This window comes from Myotis myotis, unplaced genomic scaffold (assembly GCF_014108235.1).
Source record: "Myotis myotis isolate mMyoMyo1 unplaced genomic scaffold, mMyoMyo1.p scaffold_m19_p_11, whole genome shotgun sequence".
NCBI lineage: Eukaryota > Metazoa > Chordata > Mammalia > Chiroptera > Vespertilionidae > Myotis > Myotis myotis.
This window is the reverse complement of record NW_023416315.1, coordinates 48,574,397-48,596,465: the sequence shown is the minus strand read 5'-3', so window position 1 is coordinate 48,596,465 and position 22,069 is coordinate 48,574,397. Positions and strand designations below refer to the sequence as shown.

At 36.9% G+C, this 22,069-nt stretch overlaps 1 protein-coding gene across 1 annotated transcript in view; it reads left to right on the top strand.

Annotated features, from left to right (window-relative positions):
• Positions 1-22,069, top strand: part of CNTNAP2 (contactin associated protein 2) — a 1,817,652-nt gene that overhangs the window by 1,094,512 nt on the left and 701,071 nt on the right. The window contains exon 11 of the mRNA XM_036328432.1: positions 21,233-21,339. Within this exon, the coding sequence (XP_036184325.1) occupies positions 21,233-21,339 (107 nt within the window). The remainder of the gene's footprint in view (positions 1-21,232; positions 21,340-22,069) is intronic.

Here is a 22,069-nt window from a genome sequence, read left to right as displayed (position 1 = left end):
AGGGGGGGTCAAAGGCTGGGTGGAGGTGAGCAAAGGGTGGAGGTAGGGATAGTAATATCTGTAATAATGTCAACAATAAAAATAAAGTTAAGAAAACAAAAACTATTTCAGAGCATAGAAGTAGAGGAAAACTTTCAAAAAATTTTGTGAAATAATTTCAAGTCTCACAAAGATTTTATCAAAATAAAACAAAAACAAAAAACCCACACAAATAAAAACAAACAAACTCAGACCATTCCACCTATGAGTATGGATGCAAAAGTCTTAAAGTATACTCAACAGAATTCAGCAGTCCATTATAGTTCATACTAGAGGTCCTGTGCAAGAAATTCGTGCACGGGGGGGAGGGGGCGTGTCCCCCAACCCAGCCTGCACTCTCTCCAATCTGAGACCCCTCAGGGGATGTCCGACTGCCGGTTTAGGCCCGATCCAGTCGGACATCCCTCTTACAATCTGGGACTGCTGGCTCCCAACCACTTGCCTGCCTGATTGCCCCTAACTGCTTCTGCCTGCCAGTCTGATCACCCCTAACCACTCTCCTGCCAGCCTGATTGACGCCTAACTGCTCCCCTGCCAGCCAGTTGCCTCCAACTGCCCTCGCCTGCTGGACCAATCGCCCCTAACTTCCCTCCCCTGCTGGCCTGGTTCCCCCCAACTGCCCTCACCTGCAGGCCTGGTCTCGCCCAACTGCCCTCCCCTGCTGGCCTGGCCATCCCTAACTGCTCTCCCCTGCTGGCCTGGTTCCCCCCAACTGCCCTCCCCTGCTGGCCTGGTTGTCCATAACTGCCCTCCCCTGCAGGCCTGGTCCCCCCCAACTGCCCTCTCCTGCTGGCCTGGTCCCTTTCAACTGCCCTCCCTTCCCGGCCTGATTGCCCACAACTTCCCTCCCTTACTGGCCATCTTGTGGTGGCCATCTTGTGACCACATGGGGGCGGCCATCTTTGTGCGAGGGTGTGACAGTCAATTTGCATATTACCTCTTTATTATATAGAATTATAACATGAACAAGTGGGGAATAGTTTAGAAATGGGGGATCATTCAATATTAGGAAATCTAGTGATATAAGTCATCATAATGATAGAGCCCAATAGGAAAACAATATGATCATTTCTGTGGATGTTGAAAGGGAATTTGACAAAATTCAATACAAGTTCTTTAAAAAATAAAAGACCTCTGTTAAATAGGTATTGATAAACACTTCTTAAACATGATTTTATGGCTGTTCTACATCACTAAGCTTATCTTCAAAGCCATTTTTAGCCAACATCTATCATAAAGGACAACACTGGAATCATTCCCATTAGAACAAAAAGCTGCTGCCCACTATTTCACTGGGACTTAACATATTGGAGATATATAATAAAGAAAGCGATTAGAGGCATACAACAAGAAAGATAATAAACTGTCTCTTTTTGTAGATGATATTGAGATAGGCCAGTAAGCCATGACAAGTGAAATTGGGAAACTGAGACATATAGCTAAACAAAATGACAGCAATTTACAGCTGATACAGAAGGTCACCTCCCTAGAAATAACATCTAGGCCTCAGTTGTATTTCAGCTTCAGACCCCAAAAAGCAGCAAAACCAAGTGGGCCACACCAGGGCCAGATGCAATGACTAATGCCCTCCTGACACTGACCAATCGGTGAAGACCACAGCCCTGGAGGAGCACTACTAAAAAACTGACAAATACTCTGCTAAAGCCCTCCCCTAAGACCTACCCTAAGGTGAAGCTTCAAGACAAAGAACCCAGAGTGTACTTTCCCTCTGAGGAACAGCCCCTGCCATTCCCATTCCCTTTTTCTCTCCCCACTTCTTCCCCCACAGGTACAAATTACTTCAACCCTAAAGAACCCACTAGGCTTGCTACCAGGTGAGCAATGGGCAGTGGAAGCTCGACCCAGGCTAACCCCTCAGCCTGATCCCAAGGCCTCCTTTTCTCTGACTTTCCAGAGAGCTAGGGCAGCCCAGCCTAGGCTCTCCTGTTGCTTCTTTTATTCTAAGCTCTTTTTTGTTATACATTCCCAGATTTCATGGTTGTTCCCTCATAATCATCTGGATTCGTGATGTGAATTTTTTTCTGCACAGTCAAGAAACCGCAGTCTACCAGCTGGCCCTAGCAGACCCACCAAGGGCCAGGTCCCCTTTCGGGTAACAATATGATTATTTATCTGGAAAACTGAGAGACAATGGAATAACTACTTGATACAAAGAGATAATTTAATAAGATAGCAGAATATAACTCTAACATACTTAAATCAATAACCATCATACATAATTAAACAAAAACAGGGTTGATGATGTATTGAAAGGGAATAGAAAACTCCTTACCTCAATTTCAAGTAATAGTAGTTTCCAATAATTTTTTTTTTTCATTTGGGAAGTATGGGCAAGTATGGTGTGTGCAGAGAACAATTAGACCATTTTGTGTTTACGTAGAAGGGCAAGGAAGAAAAAGGGATCAAACCCTGGAGAGCCTTGAATGGTGAAGAGTGGAGCTGGTTGAGGAAGATTGGGCTGGAACACAGGTGGTGCTTTACTCTAGTTTTGTTTTGCTTTACAATTTGACTCAAATTTTGAAATTGATCATTTTGAAACACATGGTCATCCCATCAGAGTAGTACCAGTGTATTCATTATTCTCATAAAGAGTCTGTGTTTTGGGTTTGTTTTTTTCTGTTTCATCCCCCATGTGAGTTTCACCTAAGAGGAAACTGGTTATTTGGAAGTCTTTCATTGGTATTCATAAAATCCTACCTGCTTCATCTGTCAGTGCAACTGGGGGTATGTGGAGATGTGGAATTGAGTTTTGACCCCTGTTTTACTCCAACTGAGGGTCAGTCAAGCAGAATTTTTTTTTGGGGGGGAGGGTTGCTTATTCAATTGCTTGACTAAATACATTGTCTTATTTCCTTGGATTGGAATTTTTGTGGATTATTTCTGGGAGTTGGGGGTGGATTTCTCTTATGGTGTTATATCCTGAGCTAAACTGAATCATGAAAAACCAAGAATAGATTCCAAGTGCACACAGAAGGGAAATGCTAAAGGTTTCACTTATTTTTTAATATATGTATATTCTATGGGAATTATTACTCCACTTGAAATGGTTATAAGCAAGATCGGCTTTGCAGTTGTGACAAAAATAATCAACACTAAAAAAATTAAATTAAATGCTCAGTGGTAAACTCAAGTTTAGACTTGAGTAATTAGGTTTGGGAATACATTCTTGCTACTGAGGGATAAGCCCCTAGAAACTACAGTTATTAATGATCTGAAACACTAAGAAAGACTCAACTGTTTTGACATAAATGATAACGCCATAATAATTCAGGAAGAATAAAAGTAAGCTCAAGAAACTTCAACTAGAAGCAATTTTAGCCTATCAAATTTTCTATAGGGCAATCTTACTTGTAAGTAAGATAATAAATCTGCAGAAATGAGCTGTTTGCAGTTAAAATTAAGCATGTCAAATCATTTTATGACCATTTATAAAGTCAAGTGCCTGTTAATAAAATAGTTAGATTTTTATTGTTATTACTTTCTTTAAAACCATTTCCATTTTAGATGAATTATTTTCTTGAAGGGGTCCAGCTTGGGGGGATTCTGACATTTAATTTTTCTGGGTTTGAAAAAACTGTATCTTCATAATTTTCACCTTCTTCATCTTCTACTCTTTTTTTATTTATTGGGGTGACATTGGTTAATAAAATTATATGTTTCAGGTGTACAATTCTATCATACATCATCTGTATATTGTATTGTGTTCACCACCCCATCAAGTTTCCTTCCATCACCATTTATCCCCCTTTACCCTCTACTACCTCCCCTACCTCCCTCCTCCCCAATATCCTTCCTCTTGTAATCACCTTACTGTTGCCTGTGTCTGTGAGTTGTCTTCCCCTCCCCTCTAATCCCTTCATCCAGCCTGCAACCTCCACTCCTCTCTGACAGCTATCACTCTGTTCTCTATGAGTCTGTTTCTATTTTGCTTGTTAGTTTATTTTGTTCATTGGATTCCACATATGAGTGAAATCATGTGATACTTGTCTTTCTCTTACTGGCTTATTTAACTTAACATAAATAATACTCTCCAGGCCCATCCATGCTGTTGCAAATGATAAGATTTCCTTCCTTTGTATGGTTACCTCTTACTCTTAAATGTTTAGTGAGGGTTCCTATTGGCTTCAAATTTATGAATTGAACAACCATCATTATTGTCTAGCCCATTATAATGTTAATCGATTTAATGATACTACCAATGATTTTTTTTGGTTAAAATGTAAATTCTCAAACAGAGCCTTGTTTTTTTAAAATATATATTTCTGTTTCTAGTGAACTGAAGAATAGTAGAAAAATTGGTTGATAGTAATAGCTGTATAATGTTGTTAATAATCACTTTATGATATCTATCATAGGAAAGAAACTATAAGATAGCCCTGCCATCAACTTCTTGGTACAGTCTTTATTTCTTAACAGTAAAATTAGATATTGAATACCCAGTTATGAAATAGCAGCATTTAGGTGAGCATAGAGTTGACTTCTAAAAACTCGAACCACATAATACCTGTCTGACATTTAATGCCATTATTAGTCACATATAGAAATTATTAGAATAACTCTTGCCTCTCCCAGTTTTGCTGTTAAAGATTCAGCAATGATAGATTCCTGAAATGCACAGTTCACCTGTTAAAAGCCTTCCTGCCTACCCTTGCCCATGCTGTTCTCATGTCCAGGAATACCTTCTTAATTTCTGAGCTCTTACCCATCTACAACCAACTCAAGCATCACGTGCAAAGAGCTTCCATGAAATTAGCCACCCCGTCCCACCATAGCATCCTATACATAACCACCCTGCACCCTCCCAGAGTATTATGTCTATGCTTCCACAATTTTGTACAACAGTGTGTAGATTTCATCATATTCCTTAAGATGACCAGTGCTTCATATCCTTCATGGAACATAATAGGTGCTCAATAATTATTATTCCCATTTATGAAGAAGAGATAAAGTATTACCCACTTCTCATTAGTTATTTATTCAGTGAACCTTAAAACATCTTCTCTGCACAGCATGTAATTGTCTAGCCCATGATAATGTTAATCAATTTAATGACATTGCCAATGTTATTTTTTTGGTTAAAATGTAAATTCTCGAACAGAGCCTTAAAGATAACAGTATATGCAATTCCATACAGCAACGGGTATGACAATCTTTAGCAGTTTACTTTGGCACAAAATCCAGTTAATGAGATAGTGAATGTTCTAAACCATGCTACCCATGATTTCTATAAATGAGTTAAAGTTCTTAAATTAGAATAAATTTGAAATGACTTATTTCTGTGTTCTTGCTTACCTGAGTGTTAACAGAAATGGTGATAACAGCGAGTAATCAACTGGAGGCTGTCTTCTGGGAAATATATCAAGAGAATTAACAATAGTGAACATACTAAATTTTGAAAGTATTAAGAACATATTATTAAAGTGGGCATGTTCACTAAAACAAGATATTAGACTATGTGCAAACCATCTTCCACTTTTTATTGACACTTATGACATTAGCTTTGTGCACTGGAATCCTCTGGAATCCTCTTCCTTTCTTAACAGACAAAGAAACAAGTGTGAACACTAGAAAACAAGGATTAAAGACATTAATCTGAGGATGTTATTTCTGGCAATAACAAGCTGTGAGATCTATAGAAAAGTTTAGTTTCTGTGGCCATAACTATGTGCATCTCTGAAGAATGTGGTAAGGACTGACTTTTTTCAAAACTGTTTGCAACCTGTAAGTTCTGTTGTTCTTTTTTGTGCTGGAACATCTATAATAGATGAGGAGAAACTGCTTGTGCTGTTGTCTTTGATTCGGTAATTCATCAACAGGCATTTATCGTGGGCTGTCTATGTCTGTGGTGTTGACCCAGGTCTTACAGAGCAACTGACCTAAAGAAATTTGGAATGTAGCTGAGTTACAGTAAATAAGAATGAGATAAAACAAAAGTATATGTCATGAGGCTTGATTTCCTATACTCTAGCCTCCTAAAGGACAGCGGTAGGCTCTCCCTCAAACATTTTCCAATCCTCTATCTCCATTAGCATAGGTCTCTTTTCTTTAGTCCTTTGAGAATCAAAATCTACAGCTATTTTCCAAACAATACCTGTCACAGATAGCTGATAGATTTCTAGCCAGCTTAATTTACAACTAACACTGCCTTCCAAAGAGACTAAGCTTTCCAGAGAAAATAATAAGTTTAATAGTGAGGATAATAACAAAACCATAGAAATTGATTAAATTGTTTCCACACTATTTGCTTTGAATCAACTATAAAAATGTCAGAAATATTCATTTTAATTTCTTCACTGGACAAATATTAAAAATCTGCATAAACATAATATACCTTTTGGACCCAGTGCAAAAAAAAAAAAAAATGTCAGAGAGCCAGATATTGGAGAGAATGTGCCCAGATAACAGGCATTCAAATATATTAAAGACAGTCATTTTATGTGCTTCCCAAAAGATTTCTAGTTTGCAACAATTTTTCTCCATTGTAATTTAGAACTATATGCAGTATTTTGAAAGTGCTAGACAGACACCTGTGCCCAAGTCCTGACTATACTACAATATATCCTGTGACCTTGTGCCCACTTAATTTCATTGAATTTCCAGTTCTGTTTCTTTATCTGTAAAATAAAGGGATCAAACAAGGAGTTCTATCATTCTTTCTAGTGGTAAACTCTTACTCTTCTATTTTGGTGGTTTGAATTTTCTGTTAACCCAGAAGTACAGATGTGAATCTTATCTAATAAAAGAGAAACATGCAAAATGACCGTACCTCCGCTACACCCACAAGCCAATTAGGAGCGAGTGTGCAAATAAACCCAACCAAGATGGCGGCAGCCACAGAGCTGGAGAGAAAAGGAGGCTTCTGTTGCCCCTGGCGATGGAGGAAGCCAAGCTTCCTGCCTGCCCTGGCTGGGTGTGGGCTTTACTCAAGGTTACAAAGTTTCAATTATAGAAGATAAATAAATCCCAGATACCTGCTTCCAGCCAGCATGGCCTCCGCTCAAGTAGGGTTGGGAGCCTGGGTTGCCTGGGGCCATGGCCAGCCATCCAACAGCTACAAGCCCCTCACCCAGGCTGGCCAGGCACCCCAGCGGGGCCCCCACCCCATCTTAAATTTAGATACACAAATCCCCTTCTTCTCTCCCTTCTTTCTCCTCTCCCTTCTTTCCCCTCTCCCTTCTTTCTCCTCTCTCTCCTATGATGCCCTATGACCAGAATTGAACCTGGGACCCTTCAGTCCACAGGCCGATGCTCTATCCACTGAGCCAAACCTGTCAGGACTCTTTAGAGCCAAAACAGTCAGGGCTCTTTAAGGAAGATAAAACAACCTCAAAAAGAATGATGTATAGAATGGATTAATTTCCAGAGCATTCACAGATGCCATTTATGTTGCAAGTCTTCCTTCCTGAATTGTTTTCAATTTTCAATTGAGGGGTTATTTTAAAGCAAATAGATAAACCTGATGAAAGCGAGAAAGAGAGTGAGGAGAGAGTGTGGGAAAAAGACGCTTTGTAATGACTTCCATGTGAGGACAGCCTGGGACCCCTTTCTCCAACCTCATCTCCTTCCATCCTTTCTTTCACTTAATAGTTGGAACACATCATAATTTCCCAACTTGTACACTATTTCAAGCCTCTGGGGTCTTACTTGGACTGCTCTGTGTCCATGTAGAGTTCTTTTTCCCTCTTTTTGGTACGGATTCAAAACCCTCTGCCTTTCTCCTTTCCTTCTTCTAGGGAAAAAGAAGAGAGGAAAAGAGCCCTGACTAGTTTGGCTCAGTGGATAGAGCATTGGCCTGTGGACTGAGGGGTCCCAGGTTCGATTCTGGTCAAGGGCATGTACTCTAGTGGTCGGCAAACTCATTAGTCAACAGAGCCAATTATCAACAGTACAACAATGAAAATTTCTTTTGAGAGCCAAATTTATTTATTTTTTAAATACATTTTATTGATTTTCCACAGAGAGGAAGGTCAGAGAGTTAGAAACATCGATGAGAGAGAAACATCGATCCGCTGCCTCCCGCACACTCCCCACTGGGGATGTGCCCGCAACCAAGGCACAGTTCCCTGACCGGAATCGAACCTGGGACCCTTGAGTCCACAGGCCGATGCTCTATCCACTGAGCAAAACCGGTCAGGGCGAGAGCCAAATTTTTTAAACTTAAACTATATAGGTAGGTACATTGTTATTAACTTAATTAGGGTACTCCTAAGGCTTAGGAAGAGCCACACTCAAGGGGTCAAAGAGCCGCACGTGGCTCGCAAGCCGCAGTTTGCCGACCACGGCTAGGAGAGTCTTTCTAATTACCTTTTCCTGTCTGTGTGAGGTATCCTCCCCTGGGGCCCAGTGCTATCCTGTGCTTATGTCTGCCATGGTTCTAGTTTTAGAATAATAAAAAAAAATATGTCTAAAAACCATCAAAAACACACTCCCATATATGTGTTATGATAATTCCATGTAACCTTAATAGGCTATTAACTTAAGATAGGAACAAAAAAATAAAAAGTCTTCCACAGTATTAGTGGAAGTGGGTATACAATTATGTATCTTAGACTACATAAACAATCTGCATGGCAAAGAAGCTCAGTTATAATAATTATCTCCTAATAGGTATTTTACTTGAGGTTTTTGTGTTGTCTACAGCTCTTTGAAATGATAGTGATGACAGCAATCCCTCTTAAAGATTATATATACACACAGATAGTTTATTCTTGTAGGGATATTGAGCTCATTTTTAGATGGCTGACCTTTTAAAATATTGAAAACATGTCTACATGGTACACATATTGCTCAACGCAAGCATAAAGCACTGGATTTATTGCCAATGTTTGAGCAGACTCTAATCCTTTAGCTGTTTCATTTTACAATTTATCAGATCCTCTGGTTTGACTGGGTCAGTTCTAATTTTCAAAGTCTTGGACCAATGTGTCCTGTCTTAGGAAAGTTCAGGCACTCTGCATTTCAACATCTGGGGAAGGTGTATGGTCTCATTAACAAATTATGTAACAATAAAAAAACATTTTAAAAAATTAATTATGTGTATGTGTAGCTTATGTTAAAATGTTGTCGTATTGATATCTAGAAAACAAAGATCATTAATTGCATATTTCTGCCTTAGTAGAGTATCTTTTCTTTCTAAATGAAAATATTCTGTGTAGGCCTTTAAAAGCCATTTGTGTTTCTACTTTTTGGAATACTGTTTTCAACATGGTGATACTTCTTAAACCTGATCACATTGAAAATAGGACATTTTAAATGTTTTTCACTAGTGAATATTTGAGAGATCAGAATGCAGTGAAGCCTGTCTAAGGAGATGTTTCCAGTTTGATTTCAGGATCAGAAAACCTGGTGAGCCAATTAAATCATATGGCACTTCATAGTGTAAAATGATTAGTGCAATTTTTGTGCAATTTTTTCTAATTTGCTAAATCTATAACAACTGCTTGTATGCCTTTGGGAGCATAAACTGTAAAATACTTTAACTTGTTTTCATGGTAATTTCATTAATAGTATTACTTTCTTTAAAGTATTTAATCTTTCTAATCTATTAAAAACACAATTTGTAGTATCCCATAGGAGTTACTCATACTATTACTTTCTTTAATAAAAGAAACTTGTAAATTTATGGGGTTTCACTCTTTAATTATTCTTTTAATTATTCTTTTGGTATGTTTTTATATATTGATTAATTTGTCAAAATACTGTTTTTGCTTGACTGGTGGGTTTCTTCAGGTCTGTACTTGCCATTCTAATAATTATCTCAGTATATAAAGGCTTCACCAATTTTTCAGGTTATAGGGCTTCTGTTGAATGTGTGTTTTCTTCATCTATAAAGGAAATAGCATTGTGGTAGGTGTGGAAATTGTATGAAGCCTTGAGTCAGACACTTTGACTTATTGTGTAATGGGGTTATCTTTCTATGTTAGATTTGAGAAAAATGGAACAGGTAATCTAAAGCTTCACTTAAAACACAGCAGTTTGAGACATTTTCTGTTTATATGCAGTCACGTATTTGTAAAATGGCTCTGAAAGCCATTCTAACAATTCCACATGATTGCTATTCACTTACTCAAAATTCATTCAGTGATTATCTGCTCAAAGACAGGCAGAATTCCAGGTAATGGATAGAGAGTGATGCACAGACATAGAGCCTACCATCATGGAAAGTATATTTCATGGAGAAGTCAGTGGCTCTATATACGGACACACATTCTATTGTGATAGAATAAGGGGACCACAGTTTTTGAGGAATAATGTCCAGCAGATTAATGACTTCATTAAGAAGCTTGGTCCTTTACTTTTAGTCCCTTAGGGATTGCGAGTGTCTCCCTTCTAAAAGCAAATGGCCACATGAAGCAGAGAAGATACCTGAACAAATTCAGGGTGATGATGAAAAGGAAGGTAGGGGAAGGGCTGTGGCTGCATTCCTCACTCCTGAATGCAAGCCTTCTGCTCCGGCCAAACTCGACAATTCATTATTCCATAACCACATTTTGCACTTATGTATACTGGTACTGGCTCGTACTGTCCCTCCGCATGGAAAGCGTTCTTCCTTCAAGGCTAACCTAAATCTATACTTCCTTTCAAAGATTAACTTTTCCATCAAACCTCGGTATACTCATGCAATTGTAATATATTATGTCTGTACCAATATTTTTAGTATTAGGCATATAAAGAAACCTGACTCCTAATTACATTTTGATGAGTAAATACAATGTCTTAAGGATTTCACTTCCTTGATTTTTTGTTTATTCAGATTTGGTTTTAGAGTATATTTATTAAAGCAGGTGATTAAATAGAAAGAACTTACTGTTACTTACATAGGTTAAAGACGGTTGGATCAGGAGGCAGAAGGAACTAAGGATCTCACAGGTTCTTCTCCTCCTGTGAACCTGTGATCTTTTAAAATATGTTTTATTCATAAAATGATGGAGAATGTATTATAAAATTATAACTCAAAGTAAATTACAAAAGTAAGATAGGCTGAACTCAAGCTTATTATAATAGAAATGATTTTAATATGTTTATATTGTTAGGCTAAAATTAATCATTGATACAGTTAGTGTAGAAATGTATAGTTACATAGATGTGGAAAAAGATGCTTGATTATTTTTAATAGGACATTTGGGCATATTGTGAGCAGTATAGTCAATATCTATGCATTAAATATTTCTATAAATAAATGCTTGTTGAAAGAACACTATAAATATAACATTCGCTTTTTTTTGGTTATACAACTATTAAAATAAGTTATGTAGTAATGAAATGCTAAATTAGTTGCTGGAATTATGATTACTTCTCTATATAATTTCAGCTTTACCAGAAGAAATAGCAGATGATGAAATATACTACATAGGGAGTATGCCTTCAACTAAAATGGAAAGCTAATTAGTGTGCAAATAGAAGTACTAAAATATCAATATTGCAGGTAATGCAGAAGAAAACTCCACCATGATTGTGGAAAAGCTCTGGGGGCCAAGAATAGCAAAAATAGCATTTAAGAAAGCAAACTTTCTAAATGAATTTCTTAATTTGCAAAAATAAAATTGGAAGGCAAGACAAAGGAGGAAATCATAAATTTAGGAGGTAATTTATGTGAGAATGGTAACTTATAAAAATTTTCCAATACTTTACCAAATAACCTACAAGTAACCTAAAGTTTTCTTTTCTAAAGTTTAGATTCTTTAGAAGAAGGCATGCTGAATGTGCAGGCAGTACTCTCTGAGACTTGTGGTACTACCTCTCATTGCAAATTAAGTATCCTGGTGCGAGTTTCTGGACAAGAACTGAGCAGGTGCAAACTTTCAGTTGGCTCTGTCATTGAGGATAAGGAACTTGATTTTACGGTGAAATGAAACTACCTTTATATTCAGTGATCACTGTCTCCGAATTATGTGAGGTCTACAGTCAGGTTCTGAAATGTTAAACCTACTAAGTGAGACGCGGAGATTATCATATTGTCCCTCTGAACGAATCATATAAAAAAGGGTAGGAGGACCCGTGAAAAAAGTACAGTCTCAGGAGAAACGGCAAAGGGAATCAAGGTTGTCCTTTTGACAGGCTGCCTGCCTCTGTGCTGTTTCTCCCCTTGGGGTCCCCATTCACTGAGACCCTACCGCGGAGAATGGAACTCACAACGTGGTCCTCTGACCAGCTGAGTGAGCATTGCTGGGGAGCTTAGGAGAAACACAGGATCTCAGACTCCATCCCAGACCTAAAAAATCAGAATCTTCATTGCAACAAGGTTTGCAAGTGGTTCCTATGCATGTAAAACTTTGCACATTTGCGTGCCGGTAGTTCAGGATGTTTGTCACAGCAAGCAAGCTGTTCTGTTCAATACTCCGCTGTCAGTGGTTATTGGGTATTGTGTAAGCAAAGGTCTGAAGTCCTGGTGCACACACACTGTGGTTTTTATATTGAGTTCTACAGAACCAAATGCGACTTTAAAGGCAACAATAAGGTTTATTTGAAATTTATTTAAAGTTTTATTTTAACTCCTAAACACTGTAGAGAAAAAAAATTTAATAAAGCACCTTCAAAATGCTTTGAAGACTACTAATACATTTGGTGATGCTAGCCAGAATAACATATTTTAGGGTTGAAATAAAGTTCTTCTGTTCTCCCTGTTTAATTAAGTAGCATCCATAGGCTACAAAGTGAGCTGCTGCAAACAACTGTGGTACCATTTGCAGCTTCTTACTGGTATGTCCAAATACCAAAGTCCTTGATGCTTTGCCGTTAAAATCAAGTATAGAAATAAAAAAGCTACACTGGATAAAATAAAACTGCAACTGTCATGCAGAAACCTGGGCAGAATCATCGCATCCATCCCAACCGCTACACTGTCCATTTGGTGCTATATTAAGCAATTGTTATACATTTGAACTTTCAATACACAGCTTGTATTGGTTTTATGTACTGAGGTACCAATTTCATTTTTAAAAAATGCATTCTGATTTTAAGCATTTTGGGAAAGCATCGGCACAAGTGCACAGATGATTCTGGCTGACAGAGTCTCTGATACCAGGGTGAGCTGGGGGCAGAGTTAATTTGATGCATCACTTGCTCTGGAGCCCTTTGATCACAGCAAATTGACACCTGCCAGCTTCCCTGTATGTTCCTGATCCTGGTCAAGCAGTTCTCTGGTAGCAGCAATAGAGGCATTCTGATTCATTGTTTATGAGAAGCAAACTTTCAAGCTAGGACATGCTCTGACACAAATTATACATGTCCTGGGAACTACTCCAATAATTAGTTTACTAAAGCACGAGCCTGGATCTAAGACTAACATCATACATAAACATAGTCCATATTTCTTAGAGTAGAGAGATATTTCTTCCGAAATTACTTTAGTTCCGTGGCATGATTTTCTATCATTGAATTGATCCATTTCTTCTGTTGTCCCATTAATAAGCATTTACTGAGAGTGGGCTAGGCACCTTGTCATGCTAAGAATCATAAGATAAAAATTCCTAACTGCAAAGTGTCACAATTTAGAAGTCATATGCTCAAGCAAATAATTACAAAACAGCGTGATAAGGGTATGTTGGACATATGCAAATGGTTCCATAGGAGTACAGTAGAAGAAATCAATAATTAGAAAGGGGAAAGCTAAGTTAATTTGTAATTTGTTTTGGTTGGTAATGGGTCTTAATCTTTTTTAATATACTGATAAAATATTAGGGTTTGGAGTTACATTTGATTATTCAACCTGATTTGGACATAAAACATTTCATGCCATTAAGAATTGAAATGCCAATAATCAGCATATGGATCATGTTGATTTTAGAAATATGAAAAACAAACATTAAAAAATAAAATATTGCCCTAGCCAGTTTGCTCAATGGATAGTGTGCTGGCCAGAGGACCAAAGGGTCCTGGGTTGGATTCTGGTCAAGGTCATATACCTCGGTTCCAGGCTCCTCCCTGGCTTGGACCCTGGTCGCAGCTCATGCAGGAGGCAACCAATCCAGGTGTCTTTCTCACATGGATGTTTTTCTCTCTGTGTCTCTCCCTCTCTCTTTCACGCTCTCTAAAAATCACTGGAAAAATATCTTCCAGCGAGGATTAACAAAAAAAGAAGACTGAAAAAAATATTAAAATTGCCTTTAAATAAAAGATCACTTTTGCATAAATTATTAATACTGGATTTTAGAAGTATTTATTTAGTTAATCTCACTTGATAGATATATGCTTCTCGTGTGTATGTGTGTTTGTATACAGTAATCTTTTTTTTTTTTCACTGAGACATGGATTTTCTGCTTTGTGCCCTTTTTAGAGCACATTTACATTCCAACCTGTTTTTTTGTGTGTGTTTTTTTATAACTCAATACATTTCTGTACTACTTCCACCAAATTAATTGATACAATGAGCTGATGTAAATTACTTTCACTATTAGGCTGAGCTAATTTTAACCCACAATTACTTAGGAAGTAAATATACTACACAAAGGCACACACATACAGTATTCCAAAATTAAATATCAAGGATGTTTTTTAATTTTATGTAATTTTGAAGTGTCTGTTCCATTGATTGCTTCCACGATCTGGACAATCAGGACTTCTGGGTATAAGTACCTCTGCTGAGGCCCACACCTCTGTGTCTGCAGAGGGTAGTGGCTGTGGGAACGCATCCAAAACAACAACCCGTGACCACCTGCCGCTAGTGTTTTTACCTCCTTGTCATTGTTTTTTCACTTCTGCAGCTGGGACAATTTTCAACATTTTCCTTATAAAAGTGCAGCTCCTCTTTTAATGCCTGGATGAAATGTTCTACACTTCATTAAGCCCCTTATTTAGATTTTACTCATAACTACTCTGGTATCCAAATTTCTGTCGCATTTCATATTTCTTCGATGAGTCATGAAATTCTGCCTCATATTGTATTTTGCATGAATCTTATCCTTTACCTCCACCTAGGTTATAGGGAGAAGGGCCATTTTTGTAGCCTTGATAACACCATGCCCAACACCAACACCAAATGCCTATCAAATGTAGGGTGTCAAGGAGTGATATCAGCATAAGGGTAGTATAAATTGTTCCCTTTGTCTGTCTCCTTTAAGTTAGGATATGCATAGCACAACAAAGGACCCTCTGTACAGCCTGCCAGGATACCTGAGGGATCTGTCATCTGTATATCTGAAGGTAGATGGATTGGACCTCATAGAGGTGGCAGAACTAGGGAAGCAGAGGTGGATGCCTGTGATGACCCTGGTCTCCCTGGCAGTGGTGCCCACAATCTAGGAAACCTCCGCACTGATGTTGGTACCAAAGACACCTCTGACAGAGGGGTTGGAGGGTGGGATGTATGTGTTCCCAAATAGTAGAGCCATGAGGCAGCTCATGTAAGAGAAACAAACAAACAAACAAAAAATGTGCTTTAGCTCCACCTGCTGGGGGAAAAGGGCCTTTATTGCCAATATATCAAACTGTTAAAATCAAAGCAAAGCTTTACCTAATAAGAAAGGTTTCCTACTTCAAATGCACTGGGCAGAGGCACATCTAATTAAATAGCATGAAAAATCATGGTATCACAAAAGTAAAATGACAATTTTCCAGTAACCAAACTCAAAGTCATGGAAGATTGCAATCATAGTATACTACATAGGGCATATACCCTATGTAGTATATTTCATTACCTGCTATTTCTTCTGGCCAAGCTGAAATTATATAGAGAAGTAATTATAATTCCAGCAACTAATTTAGTATTTCATTAGGATCTAACTGATAAATAATTCAAAATAGCTGTTACAAAGAAATTCAACAAGCTACAAGTAACCTCAAAAAGGCCATTCAATGAACTCAAGAATAAAATTAATGAACAGAGGTATGCTTTACTAAAGAAATTTAAATTCTAAAAAAGAACCAAACAGGACTTCTGGAACAGAAGAACTCAATAAATGAGATGAAGAATTCATTAGAAAGCATTAGTAATAGCGCTGATTAGATGGAAAAGATAATAAGTGACCTGGAAAATAGGAATCTAGAAATGATTTCAGAAGAAATAAAACTAAAGTTTTAAAAATGTAAAGAAAACAAGACACTGAAGATAGGGAAGGCTGGGGAAGGTCAAAGGGAGTGGAAAAGAAAGGAGACATATGCAATACTGTTTGTAATACTTTAAGAAATAAAACAAATTTAAAAAGAAAAGAAAGAAAACCTATGAGACCTATTAGACTCCATTAGGAGAGCCAACATAAGAATGAATAATGGGTATACCAGAAGAAGAAGGGGGAACAGAGGGATTACTTAAGAAAATAACAGCTGAGAACTTCCCAAAACCTGGGGGAAGAACTAGGCATACAAGTCCATGAAGCTGTTAAACCACTTTACTATCATAATGCAAAAAAGACCCTCTCCAAGACATATTATAATAAAGCTATCAAAAGTTAATGATAAAGATATTAAAGGCATCCAGCTAAGAAAAAGAAATTATCCTACAAAAGAATCCCCATTAGATAATAATCAGATTTCTTAGCAGAAAGTCTGCAGGCAAGGAAAGAGTGGAATGACATATTCAAAGTATTGAAAGGTAGATATTGCCAGCCAAAAATACTCTAGTCAGCAAAGTTATCCTTCAGATATGGAAAAATAGAAGCTTTTTCAGTCAAACAAAAGCTGGGTGAGTTCACCACCACTAGACCTGCCTTACAAGAAATGTTAAAAGTAATTCTCCTACCTGAAGTAAAAAGACCAAAGTACACAAAACTTTGAGTAAGGTGATAAGTAGACAGAACTAGAAAATGGTAACTATTTTAAAATAGGGTGTTAAATCCTTAAGTATAGCATAGAGGTTAAAGAAAAATGCATTAAAACTACTACAGAGACTAAAATTTGGTAAGGAATTTGCAGCAAAAAAGGGATCATTTGTGACAAAAATAATAGAAAAAGGGAGGAGGAAAATGATGGAACCTGAATAGGCAAGTGAAGTAAGTTGCTGCATCTGAAAAAAAAAGACTATTTTATCTGTAAAACATTTTATACAAACCTCATGGTAACCACACAACAAAAATCTAGAGTAAAGACATGAAACATAAAAAAGGGTGAAATTGAGCACATTCTTATAGAAAGCTGCCAACTTTAAAGGGTAGGCAAAAACACAAGGAATCATAAATGTAAATAGATTAAACGCACCAACCAAAGGCATAGAGTAGCTACATGAATTAAAAAACAATATCAAACTGTATGCTGCCTTCAAGAAACTCATTTCAGCTCCAAAGACAAACATGGGCTCAGAGTGAAGGGGTGGAAGAGGATACTTCAAACAAATAGTAACCAAAAGTAATCAGATTTATCAGACAAATAGACTTTAAGTAAAAAAAAGAAATGGTAACAAGAGACAAAGAAGGCTGTTATATAATGATAAAGAGGTTAATATTTCAAAAAGGTATAAAAATTATAAATACATAGGCTCCTAACCTATGAGCACTAAAATATATTAATCATAGCATATGTTAATGGAGAAATAGAAAACAATATAAAAATAGTGGAGGATTTCAATACCCCTCTATCAGCAATGGATAGACTGTTCAGACAGAAAATAAACAAGAGAATGTGGGATTTGAACCACACTATGAAACAACGGAACTAGCCTGGCCAGTGTGGCTCAGGTGTTGAGTGTCAACCTATGACCAGAAGGTCATGGTTCAATTCCCAGTCAGGACACATGCCTGAGTTGTGGGCTCAATCCTCGGGGGGTTGGGGGGTGGTAGTAGGCAGCCAATCAATGATTTTCTCTCATCATTGATGTTTTTACCCTCTCCCTCTCCTTTCCTCTCTAAAATAATATATATATTTAAAAAAAAAACCAAAGGAGCTAAACACACATACATAAAATATTCCATCTAACAGCAGCAGCAGAATACACATTTTCTCAAGTGCACATGGAGCATTATTCAGGAAAGATTATATAATAAGCCACAAAACTAATCTTAAAATGTAATCTTTTCTCAGACCACATTGGCATGAAATTAGAAATCAACAATAAGAGAAAAATGGATAGGTCTTCAAATTTGTGGAAACTAAACAACATACTTTTAAATAACCAATGGTTAAAAGAAGAGATCAAAAGGGAAACAAAAAGACATTACTTTAAAACAAGTGAATATGAAAATGCATTTCAAATTTTGTGGGGTGCAGCAAAAGCAGTTCTGAGAGGTATGTTTATAGCAACAAAAACTCTATGTTAAGAAATTAGAAAGATCTTAAGTATACAACCTACCTTTGCATTCAAGAAACTAGAAAAAGATGATACAATTGAGCCCAAAGTTAGCAGAAGGAAGGAAATAAATAAAAGCAGAGCAGAAATAAATGAAATAGAGATCAAAGAAACCAAACAGGTTCAACAAAACTGAAAGCTGATTCTTTGAAAAGATAAACAAAATTGGCAAACCTTTAACTAGACTAAGAAAAAAGAAAGAAGACTTAAGTAAGTACAATTATAAATGAAAGAGGAGACATTACAACTGATACTACAAAATTATAACCATAAAGACAAATAATCCAATTTAAAAACTGGCAAAGAACTTGAATAGACAACATACAGATGGCCAATAGACATGAAAAAAATGTTCAACATCACTAATCACCAGAGAAATGCAAATTAAAACACAATGAGATATCACAGCACACCTATTAGAATGGCTATCATTAAGAAAACAAGGAACAATGGGTGAAAAATCAAAAAAGAAACAACAGATACTGGTGGGAATGCAAATTAGCCCAACCACTATGGAAAACAACATGGAGGTTTCTCAAACATTAAAAATAGATCTTCCATGCAATCCAGCTATTCTACTTCTGAGTATGCTGTATACCCAAAGGAAATGAAAACAGGGTTTTGATAAGATATGTGTACTCCCATGTTTATCACCGCATTATTCACGATAGTCGAGATATGAGAACAACCCAAATGCATGAATGGTTAATAAAGATGTGATATGTAGATACACAATGGATTCACCCATGAGAAGAAAACACATCCTGCCATTTGAGACAACATATTTGGACCTTGAGCACATTATGCTAAGAGGCTTTTAGATTGAGTCTCAGATAAGTCAGATAAGTCAGACAGAGAAAGACAAGTACTATATGAAATTATGAATATGTGAGTTCTAAAAAAAATAAATCCTACCTATAAAAAAAAAACAAAGTAAAATGATGGTTACCAGGGGATGGAAGGTGGGGGTAAGACTGATGGTATTTAGGGGTACAAACTTGTAATGAGTAGTAAATAAGCCATAGAGACTTAATGCACATATAATGAATATAGTCATTATTACTTACTATAATGATGTAATGTGATAAATATTGCTTCAAATGCAATCATATTACAAATATAAATATATGAAAGTAACATACTGTATACCTTAAATTTATAAGTTGTAATATCAAATTTATCAAATAAAATAAATTTTATACATAAAAGAGTTTTAAGAGAGAATAAGTAAATAGCTATGGAGTGAATTTTCTATCTCTCATAATAATCCAATATTGTGCCTTTGAAGATTTTATTTCTCCCATTAATGTTCTTCTTCTCATTTTCTTCTCTTATAATCCTGCCCATTCATTGAGACTCAATCTAAAAGCCTTTTGTTGTGCCTCAAACCTACATATGGTCCCTCATGTGAAACTTCGTTATCCATCCCTGCATTTGCCACTTTATATTCTAGTTTTTGTATATATGTATATATATACACATATACATACACATATATGTGTATATATATACACATATACATACACACATATATATATATATATGCTTTCCTGTGTTGTAAGCTTTTGAAAGGCAGTGACCTGAAGTTTGTTCATCTTTCACTTCCCATGTTTGTTGCATGACTAAAGGTTTGCAAAGAATTGTAGAGGAAAAACATTTCTACGTTTTTAATATTTCTACGAGATTCCATGCCTAACTGGGGCATGCTCTGCTACAGTTATTTTAGACATGGCTGATGGTAACTCAAAAAAAGAACAGGGCTGGAGAATGCTATATCTGAGCCCAGTCCATCTTATTTTGTAGCAGGAAATTTACAGGGCTTCATTATAATTAAGGAATTCTATGCAGGGTGGCTCTTCATCAGCCCATTACCTATGACCTACTATTACAGATTCTGCTGTTTTATTCTGGGTGGCCTTTTCTGTGTAAATCCAGAAATGTCCTGTAAATGCTAACACATAACAACTAATACCTTTGTTATCTGTGAGCATCTTAACCTGGATCATAAAGAATCAGTTTGTGGAGAAGTTGGAGAGAGGCATTGATGAAAAAGATAGGGGAAAGGAAAGAGTTTGTGCTACTGAAGCATGAGTATTCCTAAACAAATTTCAATTTCATTCACTATTGCTAAGACACAGGCAAGCTATGCAATTGTGCCCTGAAAGGTATGGTCCAGATATTCATAGCTCCCATTCACTTATTGGCCCTCTATTATCCTTCCTAGCAATTATCTAGTTTATGAACATTATTTCTAAACCTTAAAACTGTTTATAATTACTCCATTTTTCAAATAAGAAAATTGTGGTTCAGAAAAGTTAAATTGCATAGTCATGATTGCCCATCTAGTAAATAGACAAAGATTTGAATACAAACTTACATTCCCCTCCCCCCTCTGATATGCTTGCTGCCTTTTTTAAGTATGTGGCTTCTATTAACCAGCTGGGCATAGGGAAAATGGTAAGGAAGACAGAAATCTTTTCTTGTCAGGCTGGTATATTCTCATTGCCCTTGCCATGCATTATTTCAGAACCTCAAATTGCTATGGAAAACTCAGTGTTACCCCTTTCTGACTTGGTATTGGCCTTTATAAAGAATAGGGCAGGAACCAGGATGGCTAATCCTTCATCTCTCACCAGGAGGAAATTGAGCTAGTGTCTTTGTTTTTGTGCAAAAGAAAACGAAAATGAATTTGTGATATGCAAATGAATCTCTCAACTGTTTGTTAATTTCTACTGTTTACTCAAAAGTGGGAAACACCAGGCCTGTGATACATCATCTTTTGTGCGCCTGGCACCTTCCATCACCAATCATATTAATCTGCTCAAACTAACAAGGATTAATTGCCTTGGTAAGGCAAACCGGCATTGTAATGATATATTGCCCAGACAGCCTGGAATCTGGCCGCTCATAAATCCCATTTTTGGTTGGTTTATTTCTGTTTGTCTCTTTCTCTGACAGATGTGTGCCCAATCACTGTGAGCATGGTGGGAAGTGCTCACAAACGTGGGACAGCTTCAAATGCACTTGTGATGAGACTGGATACAGTGGGGCCACCTGCCACAACTGTGAGTGCCAATTCACCTCACTTTGAACTTGTACTACATGAGACTCCCAGGTCTTCAGCTGTGCCTTAAAACTCAGCAACCTGAATTAATCCACATACTAAATCACTCAATTCGGAAGAACCCAGATGTGTTGTTGTTTCTCCAGAACAGTATTCTAGGTGTCAAAATATGTTCTTTCATGCCTAACGACTCAAAAAGAGGAACATTTCTAATGATCTGTAAACATGTAGTTAAAATTGGAATGCTGGCCTTGGCTTTGACTCAATGTGCCCAAGCCATGTCTATCTGGGTAAATTGGAAAATTATGGTAGTGTGATGTCTCTGACTGGATCCTCATTTATCAATTCATCAGAGAGGCAGACAGAGTGTAATTTGAACATTTAGTTTCTTGGAAATGATTGTCTCATGTTCTGTCACAACTATTTGGCCACATTTATTTAGAGTAGAAAGAGTAGAAAAAGAAAAGTTAGAAAATGGAATGAAGCCCATTGAAGTGATATATCAAAAATAAAAACAAAAAGAGAGAATTTTTTAATATAAAAAGTAACATACAAGAGTGACTAGTGAAGCATAAAAAGGGCCTTGTTTTATATAATAGCTTCACCCTGAAAAGGTAAGTAAACTTAATGTTTTATAATTCAAAGAACATTTTTAAAGGAATATTAACTCTATAATTGTAATATTAAATTTCCAAAAATGTATTGCTGTTTACAGAGCACTTTTTAAGACA